General features: G+C 34.7%; 4 protein-coding genes across 5 annotated transcripts in view; 3 read left to right on the top strand and 1 right to left on the bottom strand.

The window, feature by feature from the left end:
* Nucleotides 1-412: 412 nt before the first annotated feature.
* The window catches only part of LOC143461984 (AP-1 complex subunit beta-1-like), a 40,567-nt gene continuing 21,983 nt past the window's right edge, over nt 413-18,996 (bottom strand). For both annotated transcript variants that reach the window (XM_076959954.1, XM_076959955.1), the window contains 5 exons: nt 6,035-6,161; nt 3,212-3,296; nt 2,178-2,276; nt 1,687-1,847; nt 413-908 (listed from right to left, as the gene is read on the bottom strand). In XM_076959954.1, the coding sequence (XP_076816069.1) occupies nt 831-908; nt 1,687-1,847; nt 2,178-2,276; nt 3,212-3,296; nt 6,035-6,161 (550 nt within the window). In that variant the 3' untranslated portion in view covers nt 413-830. The remainder of the gene's footprint in view (nt 909-1,686; nt 1,848-2,177; nt 2,277-3,211; nt 3,297-6,034; nt 6,162-18,996) is intronic.
* On the top strand, nt 7,314-10,100 carry LOC143461998 (uncharacterized). The gene is made up of 9 exons (XM_076959974.1): nt 7,314-7,477; nt 7,627-7,769; nt 7,906-8,074; nt 8,154-8,600; nt 8,741-8,917; nt 9,040-9,071; nt 9,185-9,352; nt 9,458-9,575; nt 9,716-10,100. Exons 1-9 carry the CDS (start codon nt 7,417-7,419, stop codon nt 9,805-9,807), a joined length of 1,407 nt encoding a protein of 468 aa, XP_076816089.1. The 5' UTR covers nt 7,314-7,416; the 3' UTR covers nt 9,808-10,100.
* On the top strand, nt 11,487-14,083 carry LOC143461995 (uncharacterized). Its single transcript, XM_076959972.1, has 9 exons — nt 11,487-11,647; nt 11,735-11,874; nt 11,977-12,151; nt 12,235-12,624; nt 12,729-12,902; nt 13,016-13,047; nt 13,131-13,298; nt 13,404-13,554; nt 13,743-14,083. The coding sequence occupies exons 1-9, from the start codon at nt 11,557-11,559 to the stop codon at nt 13,829-13,831; spliced, it is 1,410 nt and encodes a 469-aa protein (XP_076816087.1). The 5' UTR covers nt 11,487-11,556; the 3' UTR covers nt 13,832-14,083.
* LOC143461994 (uncharacterized) lies at nt 16,054-18,710 on the top strand. The gene is made up of 9 exons (XM_076959971.1): nt 16,054-16,187; nt 16,279-16,418; nt 16,559-16,733; nt 16,882-17,265; nt 17,369-17,542; nt 17,657-17,688; nt 17,775-17,951; nt 18,055-18,199; nt 18,310-18,710. Exons 1-9 carry the CDS (start codon nt 16,091-16,093, stop codon nt 18,396-18,398), a joined length of 1,413 nt encoding a protein of 470 aa, XP_076816086.1. The 5' UTR covers nt 16,054-16,090; the 3' UTR covers nt 18,399-18,710.

Genomic DNA, 18,996 nt, shown 5'->3' with positions numbered 1-18,996 from the left:
CATGCCAACGTGATTCCGAAACTGTGAGATTCGCTTAACGGTTGAAACAAGATGAAGAAAATTTCTAGAAAAAGCAACGAAAATGTCGTCGCAAAAAGAAGCATAAAAAGCGTTTTTCAATTCCGTGGTTTACACACAGCGTAACCGGTTTCGTTACTTTTGCAATAAACCTCGTATACGAAAATAAACACCCATAAACTTGAGATAACTGCTTAAACATTAAGGTTCGTCAATAATCTGAATGGTTTGGGCAATAGCATTGAATTAATCGTCGCAGATGCGTTTATACGATCTTATTATGTGGTACACGCCTTATTTCTATGGGACAAAAATCATAAACCATCTTCGTTTATCTCGAAACACTAGACAGCGCCAGCACGCTAAACCTGCCAGTAAATAAACCAAGCAAATAAAATTTTCGATTATACTTTATTCATTTTCATAATATAATAATATATACAAGATGAGTGACGAAACACAACGTTGGTCCAATATTTTGGCAGCAATTGCTCGATAAATAATTGACACATGACGTGTATAATGTAGAATACTCATTCTTGATTCTTACGATGCACGATGAGCATAAGAAAGAAGATACAACATATATTGCGAACATTTTAAAGACTGTAGTTAAAGACTGTAGCTTTTTCAAGGACTTCAATGATAATAGGCCTACTATTAAGGTACGACAATAATAGTACATATGAATGACTTTCTATAATGTTTAAAGCTGCGCTGCGGAGTTGGTAATTGAAACTTTATGACACTATGATGAAATAATAACGCCAGGCATTATAAGACTTAAATTGCAATACTTCGGCATCTATGAACTAACCGTTGCGTACAACCGCATCAATACTGGCGTGGACCACCGGCAACACCGTCACTTCGCGACATTTGTAAGCAACCTGAAAACAAGGTTTATGTTACAGTGAAGTAAGTGGTAGATTTTACGTTATGTTTTATAATTAATCATCTATTTGACTAACAGTGTTCGAGAAATCAACTGGACAACAAGGGATTATTGTTAACTTTCACCTTGAGGTTAACGACGCAGTGCCAATCGACTAGGGTATAACAAGCTTAATCTAACCCACAAGCACAAAGCCTACAACATACACGCAGCCTAGTGTTCTATGCCCAATGAATGCCCATGTTTAGGTGAAATAGACTTCTCTTTCATAAATCATTTAGCATTAATCGAGAAATATCTTTGTTGGTCATCAAAATGGAATCTTAAAATTTTTCATAAGGATTATAACGTGCGCGCGGTACGAGGTGTTACCGGTTAATAGGATGATGTTGGGGTTACCATACTATCTTGAAGGATTAGTCGGTAATGATTAATATGCTTAGGTTATTATCAGTCCGCAAGAATTACTCGCCAAAATGGGAGGCCACAACGTTACGATATCGATTCACTGCAAAGGATCGGTCATTGCCTACGATTCATCATCTCGACACCGGTTTTGTCAAACAGACTTGTTTGAACCAAAACACGTCCATTACATCATTATAGTTCAGCAAGACATCGTAATGGTTTAAGGATTAACGGATTCAAGCTCACAGCTAGTGCTATTATCACAGGCTAACACATGCTAAGTGTGTTTTGATAATTATAATTGATAGGGATTGTGTAAAATACCTTACATGACTATTGAATAAAATTGATCAAAAGCATCTTACAGCGTAATTGGTGAACGGGGCTCCAGGGGTGACTTTCAGTTCCATGAGGACCCACAATTCTCTGGGTAGTTTAAGCGACAAGTACACCATGTCTTTGCCTTCGACAGTGCGCTTTGCGATCATAAACACGTTGTTGGCTTTAAGCTTGTCCACAACCACATCTACAATACGAAAGGCACGTTTTTAACTTTTGTATTATTTTTGTTACACAAATTTGATTAATCATTAATATAATAATTTAACATTAATAACATATAATAATTCTGAATTATTATAACTGCCACAAAACGTAAGAAACTGTCTTGAAAATTGTTGTCTTCGCTTGGTAAAAAAAATTGTTACATCTGCAAATTTTATCTCATTTTTAAAAGAAATTAAAGTAAACGGGTGTGACAGACGATTAAGATCGATAAAGTTAACTATAATAGACGATAAGTCTTGCAACATTTTTTCGAAATCATGTGAACCCGGTGTGAACATTTTACATTCACCTGTGTTGATATTTGGTACTGCGCCGATATTTTCCAGAGGAAACGCTTTCTCGTTGCTTGCTGGAATGTCTTTCCAGGTTGACAGGAACACTTTACGCTCTGAAAGAAAAGCGGTTCATGAGATCACAGAACATTGTTATAGTCGACAGCATTTGACTAAACACTGATGTGAATCATTGTCTACAGAAGTGATTTGCGTAGGAGAGATTTCTAGATTCCTACGAATTCTAAATATACTGTACAATTAAAGAACGGTTTATATCGCAATAATGTGCTAAACTTGTCTTATGGATATGGCGAGTGTAGCGGCGCAACTGAAAAATGTGACTAATACATCTATTACCGAGCAATAACTGTGATGAAATTTGGAACGACAACGAAGAAACTTATAACAGGATATAAATAGGGAAAATGGCGCACGACAGGCAAACATGTTTACAAACAAAAGACACGTTTCTAAAAGAAGCGGAACCTCGTGCCCTGACGCAAATTATATTCTTGTGCGCGATAAAACATTTTGCAGTGACGTAGCTGTGCTTCATTTCAGTCTAACTTGGCGAGAAATGTTGTCAATATGTCATAGAATGACGAAACGAAATCGTTCTACTGACATCAAATCCACCGAAAAATAACGTGAAAGCGGTAACAAGCACCTGTTTACTGAGTTTCATATAAATATTGTGACAAACTGTTTTACGTCACGAGTTAAATTATGACGTTATCGCGTAATTGTGCTCTTAGTAAGTATAAGTTTGTTTAGTTTACTAAACTCCAAACATGAAAAAAGATAAGAATCGCTTTCACAACTTTGAACTGATTTCTCACTATGATGAAATCTAATCAATTTCACAGACAATCAAATTCGTTAAAGCGCGCACAATCGGACATCGAAAGCTGTTACCGGAAAAAAGTGCTTTAAAACCAACAGCTGGCGCCAGCGAGAAGTTGATCAAAAACAAAGGCAACATACGCAAGAAACGTTTTTTGAGCAACAACTTGGTGCAAGGAATTCCTGGTAACGTTGTTTAACTTACCCATCTCGCCATCTTCTTGGAACAAAACGTGAACTGGTACCAGTGTCGAAAAGTACAAGATGTCGATGCTGTTCTTTATCGCCACCTGATGAGAGGAAAGAAATTGCAATTGAGTTTGTTGTTTTGTGATTTACCTGCATGGCCGTTTCAAGCGAAGGCCAATTGACAAGTTTTTACAATTGGAAAACAAGAAAAAGGTTTATGTAAATTCGGTTTCTGGGCTCAGAGGTTATTTTAAAGTTGTACCTCAATGAAAACACAAAATCTAAAGAATACTAAAACGTAAAAAATTGGCAATTAAAAGTAAGGCTCAAAGTGTTGCACTACTTTTGCTGGTGTTTGTTTCGTTATTAACTAAACGCAAACTTTCCCCAATTTTTGTGCATAAACTGAATGACGTTTATCGACGTCCCATATAACTCGGTGAAATGGTCAAGCAGACATAGAGCCATACTCACCTTCCCCATCTTGATATAAAACGTACAAGTCAGTCGAGATATTCCGAGGAAAAAAAGTGCTGAATTATAGTTTAAGGAGAACTGATTTGCATTCTGGGTTTTCTCAAGTATTTCAAAAGCCGTGTGCAACGAGTTCACACACTGCCATTAAGCAACGGTAAATGGCTGCCACTATGCCGATAAAAATACTTCTGTGGGAAGTAATTTTGACGCAATAGTTATATTTTGAAGTGATATTACAGACGGATTCACTATAAGCATGTGATACCATAATCGGTTTAACCTCACAAATGGCGGGACCTTTGGTGTGTACTTTGACCACTTAATTAAGCAAAAACGCACCGCGTGACGTCATCGTGCAATGACGTTTTCAAATTACGTTTCACGCGATACATCTAAGATGAATCGATTCTGCTAATTGCTAGGTAGTCATGAAATAGTCGAAAAAAATTGGAAAACTACGTCGACTATAGACATTCACCTACGCAGGTCTCACCTAAAATATGCTGTATATTTTTAGAATCGTTTTCTATTTAAATTATGTCATCGAACGGTAAAAGACAGAAATAACAAAAGTGTAACACTTGGCTCCCCAGTAAAGTTACTATGTTTGAAACCAATCATTTTCTCCCTTCATGAACAGTGGGTTTGGCAGAAATGCAATCGCATAGCCTCCGGCACACGACAAGTGACGAAATAGTTAGGATTAATCGTGACTAATCAAAACGTGACAGAACATGGCATCGACTTCCCCAAGGCGTTGATCGTATCGCAGGTGCAATACATCGATTTTTCAAGCAACGATACCACAGGCAAAATCTTTCTTTAAGCTAACCACAAATATAGCGCCGGTTTTCAATTTGAGGTTCGGTAATTTCAAGACTATAGTTGTCGTTTGCGCTATTCGGTTTTATTTATAGACCTTTAGCGGTGCCCATATATTAATACATACTCGCTAAGGGCGATAAACGCAATTTACGTTTTCGGTTATACTCCATATTTAGCTACGTTTGTATTTAAAAATATAATCACACTGTATGAATTAAAACACCAAAAACGTGAACGAACAATATGAACCCGTAAAAAAACTCGGAAAAAATCGTTTCTGAAATTCATGGACTAGAGATGACAGCGCGTCAAGGACCTTGCGGCTCAGAAAATAATTAAAATTGATTGATTTCCCGAATTCGGGCAACGACTTTAAAATTCTAATTGAACTGGAACAATTCATGAAGAACAAAATTTATATTAGTATTGAGAATTTCTTGGCTGCAGAAACAGCACATGAAGAATCGTTAAATGAAAAAATCGTGAAGGAAGCTAATAGTTACTTCCTGGGAACAAGCATATAATATCGGAGAAAGTCAATTTTGCAAACTACTCTGCTTTTCGCACTTTAAAAACTTAAAATAATCTAAACGAACAATTTCCAAGAAAGTTTCATTTATGTCACAAACAAACTTCTTACTGACTTCAAAAGTATGAGATAAGCCGGTCGGGAATTTTGTTAGATGTTGATTAAATTACGCACGTTACTTCGCATGTTGATTCATCATAAACGTAAAGCACCTTGCATGTATCACAAACGTATGCCATGAGCAAAATTACTGCTTGTAAAACTAACACGTCACCTGTTTCCAATAACTATCCAAAATAGAAATTTAATATTCAAAATGCCTTTGCAAACGTTACGCTTTTTATGACGAAGACATGACGCAATATGCTTGTTTTGTAAAACGATCAACATTTAATTACGTAGACGTAACTACACGTGGTATGGCAAGAGCCCAAAAAATGTCCGTTGGTAGAATATCAGCACGTCTGCGCTAGAAATAGCACGGATATGAAAGACATTCGCTAAAGGAAACGAAGTCTTTCGCGAGAATGTTCCTTTAAGTTTCTAAAGAATTCGACTGAAAGACAACGGTTCGTCATGTTGACATTTATCGGTATCGGTCGACTTCGCCTCTTGTGATCATTAAATTTGTCCAAATCATTATCTTAATGCGTTAAACGTGCTTTGATCGACCATTGTACAGTAATTATAACGTTTAAATAACAAACGGTCTGGTAACATTTCTTAACTACCGTTGTAATATTTGTCTCCCGTATTTGCAGCAATAATCACGTGGTCTTATCGCAAAATGATAATGCATATTGGTAATTGCAAACTTGCAAAACTCAAAGTGCATTTGTATGGTATGACAACCTTTATCCTCGGACTGAGGAAAGTCTTTGCACGACACGACGATTTCTCATTACTCGAGCCTCGGTTACCAAACTAACCTGGTCCGATAGATGCGCACATCTTTTTTGAATTTTTAAATTGTACAAATGTGTGAGTATAAAGTACAACAGACGTTACCTGCAAATTGTGCAAAGGTTCCATTCGTTGTATGGGGCCATTTGCATTGAGTGGTAGGGACACGTCAAAACTCTGGTTTGGGTGAAGGTTGGGCACATTGAGTTGGATGTTTGGTACCAGTCCGAAACTGGAAAGAAAATTTCCAAAGTTAAGATGATGAAAATATTTTTGAAAAAAAGACTCCTAGGCTCCTAAGAAAAACAACCTATCGACCACCAGGATGACATTAATGTTTCAGAATGTTGGACATATGAGTAAAAGTATATGCTGTAGAATTAATGCCGATACGTGATGATCGGTGAATGGGAATGCGTTAATCAAAGTAGAAGCATTCCCACAAATAACTTCAGGCTACACCGTAATTAATACTACAACGCTCTGACAAGTACGGCGGTTACTGGCTTTAAACAAGAACCAACAAAAGAAATATGTTTCAAAAGTGCGCCCTGAGCAAAAAAATTCTTCAGAAACTCCCTGGTAAAAATTTGCAAGCTCGTGGTTGGTACGTGCACTCATGAATGCTCATACATTGGTTGGCCTCTAGCCGTGCTTTTGATTGGGTTGCAAATAATCTGATAATTTTAATCATCGATTTATACTTATTTAAAGTAGGCAGAACTGAGCAATTGATCTTAATCAAATGATGAGAGTGTAAATTAATTTCATAGAACAACAACAACAACAACGATGTCACCACAAACAAACGAACCTGAAACCCTGAAGGTAAATCGGACATCAAAGACAAAACCATTATTTCGCACAACTAACAATGAGGGTTTGAACGAGACAAAGCGCGCATATATTTGTTAATGTGTGCAAACTATTGTACGATATGGAGACGACATGAAATATCTGGTTGCTTAGACTGTGTAGTAGCTACTTAATTACTATTAATAAAGCAAATACCATTATAAAGTTTCATTTATGAAGAATAATTATTTCCATAATGCATGGAAAACGGAAAAGGAAATGATGAAAAGTTGTAGACACTCATGTATATCGTTCTGACATTTTGTAATAAGTTAATGGGAACAAGCCTTATCCGTAACGGATTTACTAGAAATGCCTTATGAAACAATGAAGACCTCTTTATTTGGGCATGTTAGTATGGTATGGTGAGTTTAACAGGAAACGATCGGCCTTTTTTAAGAGAAGTTTGTAATTTCACACGTAGTTAGAAGATGTGACCCAAACATCAGGGTATTATGGGTTCATATTACGTGTGATAACATGTATATATAGAAAGGTGCAGCAGGCGAATTGGCATCAAACGAGTACAGACGTAGTCGAGATAAAACCGCACAACTTCACATTTTTTCGTTTGTTTATCCGCTCAACTGTGGTTTTGTGCAGGTACTTAGAATTAAGGTGAAGCTTAAAAAATGTGGTTTAAAATTGTTTTAGCCGTCATCGCCTTAGGCACTGCAACTTGCATGGATCATGGTAAGTTGAGTTGTTTTGCGCAAGTAAAAATATTTTGGTCGGAAATAATTTCTGCAAAATCTCCCAAAATTGGCTAAACTTAACCATACTAAAGACTTCGCACGCTGCCCATGTCTACAAGACATCTTTAATCTTTTTTATCACAACAGGGAGAGAATGCAGAAAATCGGATTGCCGAGAAAACAAAGGATTCATTAAGTACAGAGGTTATTCAAATTCGCGAACAAGATGGAGCATCAGACAGAATCCCGGAGAACACAACACATACATTCTGCACTTAACTGAAATTCAGGTAGAAACTCCACAACAACAAAAAACAGATGGGCAACTTTCAAGAACTAACTTGAATTGTGTTATTAAGCAATGCAGATAACTCTGAACACATGTGTATAAGTAGTTTTTAAAAATTACTTGATAAATCGTTTTAGAATCATCGCAGCAATGATGAATGGCTTAAAATTTTCTCTCTTGCAACTGTTCCTGATTACTACAGAATCAGAGGAACAAAAGATCAAATCTTAATTTTTAAAGATGCTTCTGAGATTATTGTGTCACTTCAGTCATATCACTACCTAACATTTAAAATAAACTTCTATGGTGAGTATTGGTGCTTGCATGATTCATGAATAATCATGTTTATTTCATGTTGTGTTCTAACACTTGTTTTGCACAATAGTTGGATGCAAAGTCGTCGATGGAAACAACATAGAGATAAGGCAGGAATCGCCGAAGCCAGCTGTTCAAAAAAATGAATTTCATAATCAAGAAAGAAGCATTTACCCATACAACTACTTATATTTCCAATACTATGGGTCTTTACAGCAACGGCGATATGCACAGTCACCATATCCAAACCCATATTATCCAGCAGCAGGGTCATACAATCCGACAGGCTCACAATCCACGCAAGCCCAGCCAAAGTGTTGGTTGGTACTGCCCGCCATCGAAGAAGAGAAAGAAATTACTGGGGCAAGACGGCACCTTCAAAATGTTGTTGCATTTACCACGACCAAACAAACGCACACCATAATGAATTACAACAAAGTCAAGCAAACACACATTTCTCTTCAAAATGCTTCTCTTCAAGAAGATGCTACTTTGAAAGTAGCAAATCTTCTCACAGGTAACCTTACCAAATCGGGATGTGTTGGCTGGTAAAGAAATAGAAAGATTATGCAAGAGTTATAGATGTTCTGCAAGATGTTATCAATTTGTATTTAAGTTATTAGTAATTTACAACTATACAATAAAATATTGTTTTAGGAACTCCTTTGCTTACTGGAACCAACAACAAGAAACTGGTCACACGAAGAATAAACAGAAATAGACAACCTGTTGACTACAATGGTCGTAAAAAAATTGCAACAGCATTTTTCATTGAATTGATATGTGCAACTGGAGAGGACTGTTCACAAAACGGCTTCAAATTTACATCTACTGGTACAAAGTTTTATTATCTTAACATGTTATGTGTGTTTAAATGATTGGTCAAGGGCTAAGAGAATATCAATACAATACCAGGTATCCTCACAGAAATCTAAACCAACATCTTTTCCTTTTAGCCCTGCAACAAAGTGACTTGAATTGTATCGAGGTATGTTCTACTAAAGTTTATGAAATCTGTAAATCTGTATTTAACCAGCTAAAGTAAGCTAAAAGTTGAAATTAGAAACGCAAACACTTTTCAAGCCAGGTTGTGTGTTACAGAGAGAAAAGAAGTGCCGCTTCAACTTTGGCACAAAAAAATTTAACTGCACTCCACCAAGCCATTCACATGAAATAGCACTTTCACTGATGAGTGTATCAGATGAAGAAGATCTACTTCATTCAAGCTGCCCAGCTCTTAATCTTATTTTAGACAGCGTTATGAACACGGTAAACAAAAAATACAGTGTGCCAAAACATAACGATGATTTCATCCAGTTTAGTACAAATAATGGCTACAACACCAAAGTTAAGTTTTTCAATTGAAACTTACAGCTTTCAAGCAATTGGCAATCACATAAAATCAGAAGAGATGGTAGCAGAAGTAACTTTTTAAATGCTGTTGTTCTCTGTCATGATTTCAATAGCTATTGCAGACAACAATGCTCAGCATGTAAGTACATTTAAATGTGAAAAACCATGAATAAACTATTATTAGAAAAACACTAACTAACTGCAGTTAGTTGAGTCTTTATGCTTAAGGCAATTGGCCAATTTTATTTACAGAAATAACCTGATACTTTTTTATTTCAGTTATACACAATGGTTGCGATACGATGTGCTTCATTGTCAAACATCACCTTCAAATGTGTAGCGCTCAACATGATGCAAGTCCATTTGCATGAATTTAATGAAATGAGATAATACATGGGTTTCTATTGAACATGTTTTGTGGTTAATGTTGAGTAATTTTTATTTTTATTTGTTTTTGTTGTTACTGTCAATATTTTTCTTTTCAATTTTGCTATGTAATGTGTGTTGCGTGTTCACATTTTGCACTGTGCTTATATAACTATATTTCTAACAATACATACAAAAAATAATGAATTGTAAAGTTTTTCAACTGCAAAAAGAATAAAGAGAAATTGAAGTATGTTGTTGCAATTGTGAATGATCGTATCTTTTGTGTATCAACATGGATAAACAAGATTTCAAGTAAAAGATAAAAAGTACCCTACATGTTCAGTTGTTTATCATAAACAGCAAAAATTAGGAAAAATATTATTGCCTTAAAATGACACAAAACCATTATTTTTAATAAACAGAGTAAACAGTTGTGTCAAAAGAAGAAAAATTTCTTAATGAATCACCTAAGTTAAATGAAAATCAAAAACCTAATTCGTTAAACGTTATCAGATTAAGAGCATTAGCCACATTTCAACACATATATCATAAAGTATCGGCAGCATGAAATTAATTAAAGTGTTTTCAGAATGAGGAAAAACCTTAAACAAGAATATAAGAAAACTGATACTTCGAATGGTTAAAATCCGTTTTCAACAGCAACTACGTTAAATGTTTGAATTATGATTCGGAAAATCCAAAAAATAAGTTGCACAAGGTTATGTGCACTACCATCTAAGTTTGAAGATCAAGGAAAGAAACAAGAAACAGATAATTATAGATAACCGCAGTGAATAATTGTTATAAAAACAAATTCCCTGCACAGAAGGTTACAGACATTTTTCATGACATCATTTTATTCCATCGCCACCAGGTACACTTCCAGTGAAGAGAAAATAGCCCTAAGCAGATGTCTGGGCATTTGAAGAAATGTTATGATAAACAATGCAAGTCTCGAGTATATTAAGAGCTTAGCCATGCTTCCAGAACAACAGAGGTGAGAAGTGAGAACAGTGAACAACTAGAATTAAAATGATATAAACTGATAAATGTTCTGTAATGTTAAAAGCAGAAAACTCCAATAAAAGTCTGCTAGGTCAGGAAAGGCTTTAAACCATAACCCAATTTAAATTAATAGTGTTAGATCGCGCAACATTTATACTTTAAAAAAAATCAAAATGACATTTTGTAGCTTAATTGCTAATTGATTAGGATTTGAAATAAAATTAATGAGAGAAAAGCATCAGACTTGGTGTTAATTTAACAAAGACATAAACATTGACAACTACTGAGAAATAAATGATGATATTTTTCCAAAATACCAACTAAATCAGTAAAAAAGTGCTGAAGTTTGTTTAATTTCACAAAATGTCTTCATCGGAATGTTGAGAAAAGTTTGAGGTGAAAAAAACTTGTAAAAGGAGATAAACTTCAATTTACCAAATTAAGAAAATGTGATAGGATGCACGTCTTTTGGTCACTTATTGGGATTAATTAAATTTTCTGCCATTAAAGTTAACTGTAAATACTAAAAGAATTCAAGTTATAAATAGAGAGAACATTAGTGCAACTGGGTCATAGATAATAGAAGAAGCAGTGATGCAGCTATTATCACACATTTGATGAATATCAAAAAAGTACTGCTGATTGCTAAAATGATTATATTTTCACTTAAAATTTTTTGTTTTTATCTTAAAAAGCAGATTTTCAGAAACTTTTTCGTATAAGTTCCTGTGAAGACTTTATTAACTATGTCTGCAATGAAACTGACAATTAGACAAGTGCTGCTAAGCATGATTTTAACTTTTCTTCTAAAACACAACGCAAGTGGTTTAGACAATGGTAAGTGTAATTTTAAAAGTTTGAAGTAATTTAGCTTTTAACTTAGTGTTTTAAACTATTGACTGACCACGCATTTTTTGTCTATAGGACAACAGTGCATTTCAAGTGAATGTACTCAAAACAGAGGTTACATTCAATATGATGGTCCTGTCAGTGGCATAAGATGGAACATTAGAGCGGAGAATCATCAATACACGACTTTCGTCTTGCACTTGAAACCTACTATGGTAGGCAAAAATAGCTGGCCCAAAATGGAAACTGTTCTCAAGAAAAACTGCAGTAAGGTCATAACAACATGACATGCTCATGTGTTTTTATAATTATTTCAGGCAGAAGACATTCAAGTGCAATGGTTACGAATTCAACAGAACCTTTACACATACCCACGGACACTCTTCGTAAAAAACAACAAAGAAAGAATATTTGTTTTTGAGGAAACCAATGAAGTCATGATTACATTGCATAGCTTCAATCCATTTATACGATTCAGGCTAGACTTTTATGGTAAGTCAATAGTGCTAAATTTAAGCTAAAAAGTTTATTAAAGAAACATAAATATTAACTAATATTACTTAACATTTACGCAGCTGGTTGCAACCTAGTTGAGGGAGATGTTGTCAACATTGAAAAACAACAAAAAATTGAACCACCATCAGAAACCAATTCCGTTCAAGTCCTGTCATTGGAACTTGAATCACGAGTGCAACCATACGACGCACCAACCTTTCCAGACAACTCAATCAACAAGCCACAAGAACCTGAATGTTGGTTTGTCATTCCAACCATAACAGAAACAACAGAAACACTGCTGACTCCTGAACAAAAGCAGCTCCAACTATGGTATGCACAGTTTGGACTTGTGTACACTCCACCACCACCAACAAAAGTGCATATTGAAGTTCAGCAAACGTACATGTCGTTGGAGACAACTGGTTTCAAGAGTGGCAACAGAATGGAGGTTACCGACCTTATTAGCAGTAAGTGAACTTTATACATTGCAAACATTGACCATATTCCTATATGACCATTTTGGGCATTAATTGATCTCAACCGGTGATGTAAAAAACACATTTCTTTCCAGAGACAACAGTTATGTCTGCTGACCGTGAAGACACTCTGGACGCTGCTACACTAGACAAAAGCTCCAGCAATATACAATACAAAGAAGGGCATGAAGTATCCTCTCTTATTTTTGTGGACTTGAATTGTTACGATGACAGCTGTGAAGAAGTTACATTCAATTTTACGGCAAATGGTAATTTAAGCTTTCAGGCTTAAGAACATGATAAAATTTGACAACCTGTTGAATGAAGCATGTATGTTTTGTATTTTTCAGTATTTATTTATTTTCTTTTTAACCTGTTTCAGCTCTACAACAAAGCGACGTTGAGTGCATTGAGGTAAGCCAAAAACATTTAACCAGAGCTGGTACATTTCAACAGCAAAAAAATACAAATGGTTAAACATATTTCATACTTTTCAGAAAGAACGTCGGTGCCGCTTTGATATAGAGAATATGGATGAAGATTGTGAAAATTATTCTGCAAACCAATCAATATTTGGCATAATTACTAACATTACAACAGCAGTAGATCTGGGTACTTCAAATTGCCCAGCATTCAATCTCATTTTGACCCAGGAACTTGAAAGAGTAAGCAAACTGCTAATTTTTTTTGATTGACTACATTTCAGTATTAATCCAACACAAGTAACATAAAACAAGAAAACCTTTATATTAAAATTTTCATCACTACAGCAATTCCATGAACCTCCAGCAAAATTGCCAGAAGAGCCAAAAGAAGAAGTTAGTAAGCCGGGTCTTGATCCTAGAAGCCACTCGACTAGATCTTACGCACAAAAGTGTACAAGCTACACAGACTATTGTACTGCAGACAACTGCACACCATGTAAGTGTTTTGATTGTTAAAACTGTGTGAAATGAATACTTGTACTTGGTGCTCTTGCAACGCTTCATTTTACAAGTGACAAAATATATGCATTAGCTATGGCTAAATCGTACAAAAGTTATACCATATCACTAAACAAAGCTTTACATTTAAAAAAACGGACCATATGTAACCAGAATATTTTACAGATAAGAAATATTCATGCATGAAGATGTGTATGGTATTGAGAAAGATGATGATATGCGAATACATACTCAAGCACAGTATTTTTGCATAACAAAGACAAAAGAAGATGAATAGACAAGCAGTAACAATGAAAACACTGCAAAGCAGTGTTTGGAAAACCAGTTCATTCTGAAGACAATTTTGAATCGTGCTAATTATTGAGTGTTAGTGTTTCCGCACTGTGATATTATATTGTAGTGAAAACCTTGCCAACTATTGCTTATTTTGTTGTCAATGTTGCCAATTGAAAAATATTGTAATTTAAGATTCCAATACAACAGTGAATCAAAAAAGTTTTGTATTTTGAAGAAAAAGGGAATAGTTTAATTAAAAGCTCTAAAAAAGGACAGGCACATATGAAACAACCTGCCAAACATGTGCAGTTGCTTGTAAGCTTAATAAGTGTATGCTCCTAAAACCACGAACAAAACTTTTCATTAAAAGGGTTTTTATACTGTAGCTTTCGCAATGTTCTTTTTGCAAACCCTTCTTGTTTTGAAAACCAAAACGCTACCAGATAGTTGAAAAGGCACTCGGGCATTTCCAAATACTGTTGTTGCACAAATCAAATTTACTGGTAAGAGATGGGTTTTAACTAAAAGTGCAATAATATACTTATCTGGGTAAAATTCACATTTTTTAGTCACAAATACCAACTAAATAGGGTGCAACTTATCCAGGAATAAAACCATATAGACCTAAATGCACTTGTGCATAAAAGTTGACTAATGCATGATGTAATACGTGCTTCTGTCTCACATGTATGGACGTATGAGAAAAAATTTTTGAGTCAGATTTTAGGGGTGTGACTTATACTTGAATAAATATGATGATCCCTAATTAATTTAAAATTATTTTCATCTTTTATTTCATTTGAGAAGCAAAATGGTGATTGAAACTAACCAATGAAAGCATGGAGGGAGAAATAAACATTGTTTTGCATGAGCTACAAGTTTTAATTATATGTCCTGTGCAACTTACGTACTTACTATACATAACGGAGCAATAATTTTGTAGCAAACAACCCGCTCATCATTTTTCTATAATCAGCATAATTTAAATTAAAAACTTAGTGAACCACCAAACCACAAGTTGTAGTCACAAGCTAAGAAATACCTCAACACATATCGCATGAATCACCGAATTAATAAATGTATTTTAAGATAAAAATAAAATTTCAAGCAGAAGGTCTTAAGAATGGGTTAAAATCTTTAGACTTGTGGCAACAAATTATACTATAAATTGTATACTTATAACATTAAGATTAGACAGTTAAAACTAATTTAAAAAAACTTGTCAAACCTGATGATACATTAGCACAAAATTAGGCCAAACATTTTTATGTCTGCAAAGCGACTACATTTCTAAAAAAACCGATTCCTTGTACAGAAGGTCACAGACATGTTTATGATATCATAGGTTAAACCTTCACCACCAGGCACACCTTGAATAAAGGAAAATAGCCCAAAGCATAAATTGATATTTAAAGATAATCGATACTAAATGTTGCAAATCTCGAGTATATTTAAGGGTAAGCCATTCTTCAACTATCAAACAGATTAGAAATGGAGGTGAGAACGATGGGACAATTAAAAATAGAAACTTTTGTGTGTTAAAATGCTAGGTAGTTGTAATACAGTAGTAAAATACAACTGCAAAAAAAGATTTCTTGAATATTACAATAATAATAATAATAATATGACGTTTGAAATAATTTATGGAGTTAGTAATTCACAAGAATTTTTGAATAAGTGTGTAAATTAAACCTTGAACAAATTGCAATAATTAAACAGTGTGTTAAACAATGGCAGCCTTTTAAATGAGGTCATTGCAAAGTGTGATTGATACTCTTCAATGATATAAGAAACTCACAATATTACCTTTCAGTTAAAAAGAAGATTGCGCAAAGCCGAACCAGAACAATGCATCAACAGGTTATTAATCTAGCAACGCATCTGGCTCAGATTTCCAGGAAAAGCCTGGAGGTAAAAAATTGCACACACTACAAATTTCATTAGTCAACATGCCAAGAGAATTCAAAACACGCTTTTTAGTCACGTATAAATATAACTAGATTTTCCGTTGCCTAAAGGTTAAATTTTAAAAATATATTGCTATAAATTGAGGAAGATATTGCAGCAATTGGCTTATAGATAACTAGAAGAGCAGAAAAGTAATTACAAAAAACAGATTGTTTAGGATAAAATTTGATAATTATTGTTAATATGTAAGAATGATTAAGGTGCATGTAAAAAGATTATTATGTTTGTTTAGAGCAAGTATAACTATCCACCGAAGTTTTAAAAATTTAATGAAAATGTCTGCAATGATATTGACACCTGGACAAATGCTGTTTAGCATGCTGATGGCTTACTTTTTAACAAACAAAGCACATGCTTTAGACAATGGTAAGTTCAAATGGCAGCAATGAAGATTTGACATAATTTAGGTCATAGCTTAATACTTTGAACTGACTGACAACATATTTTTTATTTATAGGACAACAGTGCATTTCAAGTGAATGTACTCAAAACAGAGGTTATATTCAATATGATGGTCCTGTCAGTGGCATAAGATGGAACATTAGAGCGGAGAATCATCAATACACGACTTTCGTCTTGCACTTGAAACCTACTATGGTAGGCAAAAATAAGAACAAAATAAGAAACTTGAATTGGAGTTTTAAAGATACTTTTGCCAACACCAAGCCCAGTGACTTCATGTACTGTACAAACATGCACTAGATGTAAAGCTAAAACAAATATGATTATTACTTTAGACGGAAGATATTCAAACACAATGGCTACGAATTCAGCAGAACTTTTACACATATCCAAAAACGTTATTCGTGAAAAACAACAAAGAAAGAATATTTGTTTTTGAGGAAACCAATGAAGTCATGATTTCATTGCATAGCTTCAATCCACTTATACGCTTCAAGCTTGACTTCTATGGTAAGTCCAAAAATTACAACAAACTTGAAGTTATCATCGTGGTACACAAAAATCTGTTACTTTCTAGCAACATACTGAAAGCAAACACTTTCAAAGATTTCCACCTCTCTAAGCATAAATTGCTTATTATTTGTGTCACATTTTGCAGCCGGTTGTAAAGTTGTGGAGGGAGATGTTGTTAATATCGAAAAGAAAGAAAAAATTCTGCTGAAACAAGGAATCAATTCTGTTCCAGTGTTGTCATTGGGTATCCAATCGCAACCATATCATTCACCTTCCTACCCAGTGAACCCATTTGGCCAGCAACAACAGGAACCTAGGTGTTGGTTTGTGGTGCCAACCATTACAGAAACAATACAAACTCCATTGACTTCTGATCAGATAATACTCCAGCAATGGTATGCACAATGGGGATTGCAATACAACCCCCCAACAACAACTACACAGGTTAAGGTTCAACAAACACAGATGTCCCTGGAAACCAGTTCTTTGAAAAATGGAAGCAAAATGGAAGTTGTTGATCTCATTAGTGGTAAGTTATTCACATTGATTGCAACTATTTATCATGCTGTTTTAATGACCACCACTACTGTCAACCTAGCCAGCATGATGGTATCGACCTTATTTTTTTGCAGCTACAATTCTATTGTCTGCTGATAGTGAAGATATTCTGGACACTGCTACACTAGATAAGAGTTCAAACAGCATACAATACAAAGAAAACCAGCAAATATCATCATTTATTTTTGTGGATTTCAACTGTGTTGATTATAAATGCGATGAAACTGCATTTCAATATACTGCAAATGGTAATTTAAGTTGACAGATTGAAGAGTGATAAACATTCTAAGTAACTCATAACATGCAGCAATTATTGCTTCTGCATCATTTGAATGACATGCGATTTTCTTGTTGTTTTTCAGCGCTACGACAAAGTGATGTTGATTGTATTGAGGTAAGAAAACAATTGGGCAAAGAAAGCAACACTAATAATAATAACAATAAAAAGCAAAAATGGCAGAAATATTTGATGCTTTGCAGAGAGAACGTAAATGTCACTTTGATCTTGACGCAAATGCAGATGTTGATTGCCAAACAAGTTCTGCAACAAATTACGAGTCACTCTTGGGCCTACTGTCTAATAACATAACAGCAGAAGATCTAGGTACTTCAAATTGCCCTGCATTCAATCGCATTTTGATCCAAGAGCTTCAAAGAGTAAGCACGGCTAACCTATTTCCATGTTGAACTACTTCCTGTATTAATGAATTACGACATATGTAACAACAAAATGCTTTATAAAATTTTTTCATCATTACAGCCACAAGAGCCAACACTGCTAGAACAACCAAAATCAGCAAGTGACGACAATTCACTTATAGCAAGCAGAGGTCACTCCACTCGGAAATATTTTCGAAAGTGTACAAATTACAGCGCCTATTGTTCCGCAGACAACTGCTCACCATGTAAGAGTTTAGTGCTCGAAGTTAAAAGTAACATGAAGCAGTAGATGACTCTGAATAAAATTATAGCGCTTAGATCTAAGTTGCAATTGCAGTAAAAACATTTTTTACAGACAAGCGAAATTCATGCATGAAAATGTGCATGGTTTTGAAGAAAATGATGGTTTGCCAATACATACTCAAGTACACCATTTTCGCATGACAAGGGTATGCAAGGGTATTCAAATGCAACTAAGAATTAAGCTGAACATACTGTAAAGATTAACTGGAAGGTGGTGCAGTTCTTAACGAGATACGTTGTGAATGGAGAACAGGAACTTGCAAACAAGCAGATTGATATTCAGTTATGACACTGACAATTGATACCACATCTCAGCAGAATAATGGCATTTTATGTGTTTATTGTCTGTTAGCATCTTACTTTAAGGGCACTAAGTTTTTTGACTTTTTGTATTTGTTGTCGTTTAATTTGTTGATATGCTAACAATTTTAATAAATAACAGATCTCACAAAAGGCACAGTTGTTTTATAAAATGTAAAAAAACTGAAAACACATTAAACAATGAATGTAAAAGATATCTTAATCAACATCAACGCAATGACAGGGAGAAATTAATGACATACTAATCAATAGTTATTAAAAAATGTATTTAACACATAAAAAAATTTAAAATGTGTTCCTGGCAATTGCGCTAAATTTCTGCATCACCCAAATATTTCTTCTTACCACAAGAAAGCTGCTCATCAGCAAAACGTGCCAAAACATATTATTTCTGCATGAACAATGGAACTTCTCTGAA

The sequence above is a fragment of the Clavelina lepadiformis genome, chromosome 6 (genome assembly GCF_947623445.1).
Source record: "Clavelina lepadiformis chromosome 6, kaClaLepa1.1, whole genome shotgun sequence".
Classification (NCBI taxonomy): domain Eukaryota; kingdom Metazoa; phylum Chordata; class Ascidiacea; order Aplousobranchia; family Clavelinidae; genus Clavelina; species Clavelina lepadiformis.
The sequence above is the reverse complement of the archived record's forward strand: the minus strand, read 5'-3'. Positions and strand labels throughout refer to the sequence as shown.

What these genes read in the sequence shown, in the direction of transcription:
- LOC143461998 (XM_076959974.1), top strand. Translation starts at nt 7,417, where the DNA reads ATGTGGTTTAAAATTGTTTTAGCCGTCATCGCCTTAGGCACTGCAACT. An exon ending in TGCAACTTGCATGGATCATG is followed by an intron (nt 7,478 to 7,626) that starts GTAAGTTGAGTT and finishes TTATCACAACAG; the next exon opens with GGAGAGAATGCAGAAAATCG. An exon ending in CTTCAAATTTACATCTACTG is followed by an intron (nt 8,918 to 9,039) that starts GTACAAAGTTTT and finishes TTTTCCTTTTAG; the next exon opens with CCCTGCAACAAAGTGACTTG.
- LOC143461995 (XM_076959972.1), top strand. Translation starts at nt 11,557, where the DNA reads ATGTCTGCAATGAAACTGACAATTAGACAAGTGCTGCTAAGCATGATT. An exon ending in ATTCAATTTTACGGCAAATG is followed by an intron (nt 12,903 to 13,015) that starts GTAATTTAAGCT and finishes AACCTGTTTCAG; the next exon opens with CTCTACAACAAAGCGACGTT. An exon ending in GCGACGTTGAGTGCATTGAG is followed by an intron (nt 13,048 to 13,130) that starts GTAAGCCAAAAA and finishes CATACTTTTCAG; the next exon opens with AAAGAACGTCGGTGCCGCTT.
- LOC143461994 (XM_076959971.1), top strand. Translation starts at nt 16,091, where the DNA reads ATGAAAATGTCTGCAATGATATTGACACCTGGACAAATGCTGTTTAGC. An exon ending in CTTCAAGCTTGACTTCTATG is followed by an intron (nt 16,734 to 16,881) that starts GTAAGTCCAAAA and finishes CACATTTTGCAG; the next exon opens with CCGGTTGTAAAGTTGTGGAG. An exon ending in AGTTGTTGATCTCATTAGTG is followed by an intron (nt 17,266 to 17,368) that starts GTAAGTTATTCA and finishes ATTTTTTTGCAG; the next exon opens with CTACAATTCTATTGTCTGCT.